Source organism: Megascapheus bottae, chromosome 4 (assembly GCF_031878675.1).
Source record: "Megascapheus bottae isolate mThoBot1 chromosome 4, mThoBot2.hap1, whole genome shotgun sequence".
Taxonomy (NCBI): domain Eukaryota; kingdom Metazoa; phylum Chordata; class Mammalia; order Rodentia; family Geomyidae; genus Megascapheus; species Megascapheus bottae.
In genome coordinates this window covers 5956762-5961986 of record NC_143512.1, presented here as the reverse complement: position 1 = coordinate 5961986, position 5225 = coordinate 5956762, and the positions used below count along the sequence as shown (strand labels likewise).

General features: G+C 37.7%; 1 protein-coding gene across 2 annotated transcripts; it reads left to right on the top strand.

Moving 5' to 3' along the window:
* The first annotated feature begins 450 nt into the window (after positions 1-450).
* On the top strand, positions 451-4003 carry LOC150063911 (serine protease inhibitor Kazal-type 7-like). 2 transcript variants are annotated; one of them, XM_090331081.1, is made up of 4 exons: positions 451-511; positions 1544-1569; positions 2496-2620; positions 3958-4003. In XM_090331081.1, the coding sequence occupies exons 1-4, from the start codon at positions 451-453 to the stop codon at positions 4001-4003; spliced, it is 258 nt and encodes an 85-aa protein (XP_090187207.1). The 2 variants fall into 2 exon arrangements, with proteins under 2 accessions (XP_090187207.1, XP_090187206.1); XM_090331080.1 differs by lacking the exon at positions 1544-1569 and having other exon boundaries at positions 451-540.
* The last annotated feature ends 1222 nt before the right edge of the window (positions 4004-5225 follow it).

The following is a 5225-nucleotide window of genomic DNA, read 5'->3' as shown; positions in this document are numbered from 1 at the left end:
TAAACTTATGGTTGAAAAATTAAAGCCATACTTTCCCAGGAGTCAAGCCAAGTGGTTTAAAATCTCCCATTTGGATAAAAATAAGGAAGTTGGAAATGTTTTCTTAATTCACAACTAGCCCAAGCAACCAGTACTTAATCTGTTCAATGCAAAGTTTAGAATTCTAAGTAAGAGTCCTCAGCTAAAGGTCAGGCAGAAATATATTTCTCCCCTCAGCTAGTCAACCTGTTTGTCAGATAGGAAGTAATTAATTGTTACAGGGCTGCAATACCGCTGGGGTGTGACATGCTTTAGGATCCTTTCAGAGCCAGCACTGACTCTGGCTGACCTCACAGGAAAGGTGGAGAAACCAAGGCTAGCATATAAACATGATCCCTTTCCCGAGACATAGCACATTCAGCCTTGCAAAAGTGTTGGAGCCTTAGTCCCAGCCTTGCTGTCAGCTCCATCATGAGGATCTTTGGGGGTCTCCTTCTGCTCTGCATAGTCATCCATTTCTGCAGCAGCTCGGGTGAGTCAGAGAGGACAGACATGGAGCCTGTTATCCCAAATGATCCCCACGGGACGTGAGCATCCACGTCATCACTCGTGTGGATTTAAAATGTGCTCATTTGTAAGAGAAATAGCTCTAGTCTAGAGAAAGATACTCTTATGCTCCAGGTTTTACTTAAAGTGATTTAGTTCAAATGTCTTCCCATTCATGTACATGGATCCCATGAACCAACAAAAGAAATCTTTTATCCATAAATTGTGTACGTCAGGCACTAGAAGTTGTTAATTGTTAGGATTACTGGATGTTATTCTTCAGTGCAAAACTTTTTTCTTTAGTATGTTCTTAAAATTAGTATAAAGGTTTCTATACAATTTTCCAGAAACCAGAATTCAGCACTTCAATTTTTATAAGGTACCAGTGCACAATTGAAACTTTTCTAACACATTTTTATTTGTTTTTGTTTGTTTGTTTGTTTGTTATTTATCAGTACTGGGAATTAAACGCCAAGCCTCATGCTCTTGCTTAGATTTTATGCTCAAGGCTGGCACTTGGCCATTGGAACAACACCTGTATTTCCTATTTTTTAATGTGTAGGTGGAGATTCAAGTCTCTCAGATCCATCTGGCCAGACTGACTGTGAACCTCTTCTTTAGATCTCATCCTCCTGAGTCACTAAAGTTCCAAACATGAACCACCAGTGCCTGGCTTCTAACAATTTGTATAGTTTTAAATTCCTTTATGGTGATATGGAAGCAGAGGCTATGAACAAAATGAGGTTTCAATCTCTTATTATATTGTTACTACTTTTGTTATTAAACAAAAGGAGAACAGTTAAAAAGTTATCTTGTCCAATCAATGGTTTCCCTACCCCAGTAGCCATTAATCTTTTTCAACAAATATCTGGGATTTTTTTTTTGCAAGGATAGGGATAAACTCAGACTGTTTGCCAGAGCAAATGCAGTCTTTTATAAGAGTAGAAAAATTACATTACTTAAAGAAATTACAGCCTTTAATTTATTTTTAATATTCTCATGCAAACCTGTCTTTCAGAAATTACCAGTCCACCTTCAACAATGGTAAGTATATCGAATAACATTTAAATTATTATTATTTCTATTGGATGTCACAGAAATCAACATGTAAATACATGGTTAACTTATATGCTGAAAGAATAAAAAGGAGAAAACAACACCGATAAATAAATGTTTCTGATCTCCAGACCACAGTTGAAGTATTATGGCATAAACAATTTTTAACTCCTAAAAATCTAGAATTAAAGTAGAGTTAATTCCAGCTAAAAGACAAATTAACATTTTCACAGAAAGAACATCAGAGAGTCAGGACAAAGGTTCACCAGTCATTTGTATAGACTCTAGAATTAAATCCCAGCTGCACTACTTATCAGAATTGGCTTTTTATGAGTTTCATTGTCCTTTTAAGCCTTAATTTCCATATCTGTAAAGATACAGAGTAGTAGTATTCACACTATTCAATTGTTCTCTATATTAAACAGTGAAATTTTATGTAAGATTTATGTGGCTTGTCTGGTACTTATTAACTGCAATGTTAACTGAATGTGCAAGCAACAATAGGAATTTTGCTACTACCACAGTAGTGATATTATTCCTTATAAAGATAGTCTTAACTGGGTGCTGGTGCCTCCTGCTTGTAATTCTAGGCTGAGATCTGAGGATTACAGTTCCAAGCCAGTGTGGGAAAGTCTATGAGACTCATACCTCCAGTGAACTTCCAAAGACCTGGAAGTGGAATTGTGGTTCAAGTGGTACAGTGCTAAAAGGCTCAGGGTCAGAGCCCAGGCCTTGAGGCCTTGAGGACTTGCACACACACACACACACACACACACAGTATCAGAACCTGTAAGCTGAGACTTCCAAGACTTCCAGCTCTTACAACCTGTATAAGAAATCGAGTACACCCAAATGTGAGCTCTGAGAGAGAGAGAAAACAATTTAACATTTTAAATTGTCTTGTATCTGCCCAGGTGGACTGCAGCATGTACAAGAAGTATCCAGTGGTAGCCATACCCTGCCCTATCACATACCTGCCAGTTTGTGGAACTAACTATATAACCTATGGGAATTCCTGCTTGCTGTGTGCTGAGGTCTTGTAAGTATCTCATTAGAAGAAAAAGTGGTCTGGGTTCAGTTTTCTCCTTGCATATTCCTCCTCTTTCCAAGATTCTGCTTAACTCTAGGCAAACTGTACTTATCCCCACCCAGAATGGGTGGCAGGGGAGAGAAAACTGGCTAGAACCTGGTCACAGCACAGCTAGGCATCTGCTCTGGCCATTGAACTACCATAATCCCCTTCATATATCCTTTAACTGTGAGACATAAGACCACTGCTTTCCCTGTAGCCTAAAGATTATAGAATCAAGTAGGAAGTCATGAAAGTAGTTAAAAGAACCACTTGGGGTAGTCCTAAATACAAATTTAATTCTTGTTTTCATAGTGGTGTTCCATACTTGTGTGTGTGTGTGTGTGTGTGTGTAGTATTGAAACTGAAACTGAAATTCAGGTCCTGGGCACTATTTCTACCTTTGTTTTTTTTCCTACTCAAGGCTGGCACTGTACCATTTGAGCCACATCTCCGCTTCTGACACTTTGCTAATCAATTGAAGATAAGTGTCTCATGAACTTTTCTGCCCAGGCTGACCTCAAATTATAATGATCATATCTCAGCCTCCTGAATAGCTAAGGTTACAGGTGTAAGCCACCAACTCTACTTCCATAATTCTTAATAAAAGAAATAGTCCTGAAATTCATATTTCCTCACCACTTAAAAAGGAAACTGCGTCCTATTTCACTTCTAAGATAAGAGCTTGCTTCTTTAGACAAACTGTCAATTCCAGCTTCTTTATCCTCAATTCCCAATATGGAGCAAAACAAAATGAAAACATATCCTGCTCATGGAGAATCACAGGTTTGATTTAGGCATTTTGTTTGGCCTGCACAATGTTTTTGAAGGGATGTAACCAGGCAGATGTCATCTTTCTGATTCAAGACACGCCTTCAATTTAGTACTTATCTTTGTATCCGTGTTGATTCTATTTTAGCCATGGGATTTTTAAGTACTTAATTTAGATTTTTGTGTGTTCATCTTGTTTATAATTTTAGCAGAAGCCACTAAATTAGGGCTAATCCCAGAAGGCCAAGTCTACATTTTTTTTTCCATTTGAGAAGTTTTATTTCACACAGGGAAAGATTTCCTAACAGGCACATACTGGGACCTTGATTATATCCAAGGGACACTAAGAAGACAATGTGTTCCAAGATCTCCTCGCAACTAGGTCTCAGCTTCATCCCGGGAGAATCTGAGGAACAAACTGAAGTGAGATTCTGCTTCCTGACTTTTATAGTTCTTGACTGTTTTTACAGTACTATAAAATTAAACTATTATTAAACTCCTTTGAATGACTCTCGTTAAACCATGTTTTCCCTTAGGAAAAGTGGTGGAAAAGTTCAATTGCTTCATGAAGGACAGTGCTAACTTCTCCATGGACATGAATATACAGCAGCCAATTCCTCATCACCTTCTTCATGCCTGGGCTCTGACTGACTTCCTTTTGTATTTGCTGATACTCGGGGTAGGATCAGAACATGATTTATGGCCATCTTTATTGAATGCTGTTGTACTCTTCCCTAATGTCTCATTAACAGATCGGCTATGTTTTACGCCTCCATAATTCACATCTAGGACTCTTCTAACAGAGGATCACAATAACCTAAAAGCTATGGACCTATGGACATATAGATGAGGCTAAGCAAAAGGAACTCCAGGATATGGAAGAAAGAGGTTTATCTTTGTGATTGTTGTTCTTAATGTACTGTGTGAAGATATTTCTTTTCTCTTTTTCCCCTTTATGGTTTACCTTATGTTGTTACCATATCTGATTTTGGTACTTGGTATATTGTATATACATTAATTTGTTTACTTGAAATAGGAAAGGGAAGGAGAAAAAAAAGATGACTGGGAGGGGGTGGGGGGATGAAAAGTAGGAGAAAAACATGGGAAGGGGTATCAGTGTTCAAGGAGTAATGTACCCACTACCTGATGAATGGAACTGTAATCCCTCTATATATCACCCAAACAATAAAATACAATTTAAAAAATGAAAAAATAGTCTCCCTACAAAGTCTACCTTTACTTCTCTTTGTATTTCTTTCTTGGACCTTGTATAGTATTTTGTTGGTAAAAGAAAATCGAAAAGAATACTTTTGTGCAACACACACAAACACACACCAAATGTCAGTGAACTCTCTCTTATACCCTCTCTCAGTATCTTTACTAAGACCCGATCTATGGCCCATGATCGTTATGTTGGTCACTTTTCCAAAGTTCTCTTTTATTCCAAGATGGAAGACTTGTTACCAGTCAGTACCTCGGTACCTTACGTACATCACCTTTACAACAAAATAATATAAAATTAAATACAAAAGTTTATGAATATAATGAATCTTGGTCAATGTCACCAGTCTTTAATCCAATTTGAGTTAATTTTTGTATATTGTTTCTTGTATTGTTTTTTTTTACTTATCCAAGCACCAGGTTTGGTAAAAGCTATTTTCAAACCATCATTGTTAAAAAAAAATCAACAAGAGTCTCACAGACTTTCCTTTCCCAGCTGCCTCAGTCTTCAGATTTCAGCCCACCCCGAAAGCTAGGAGTTCAGAGGTGGGCCAAGGGCACTTCAAGGTTCTTTTAGCTATGT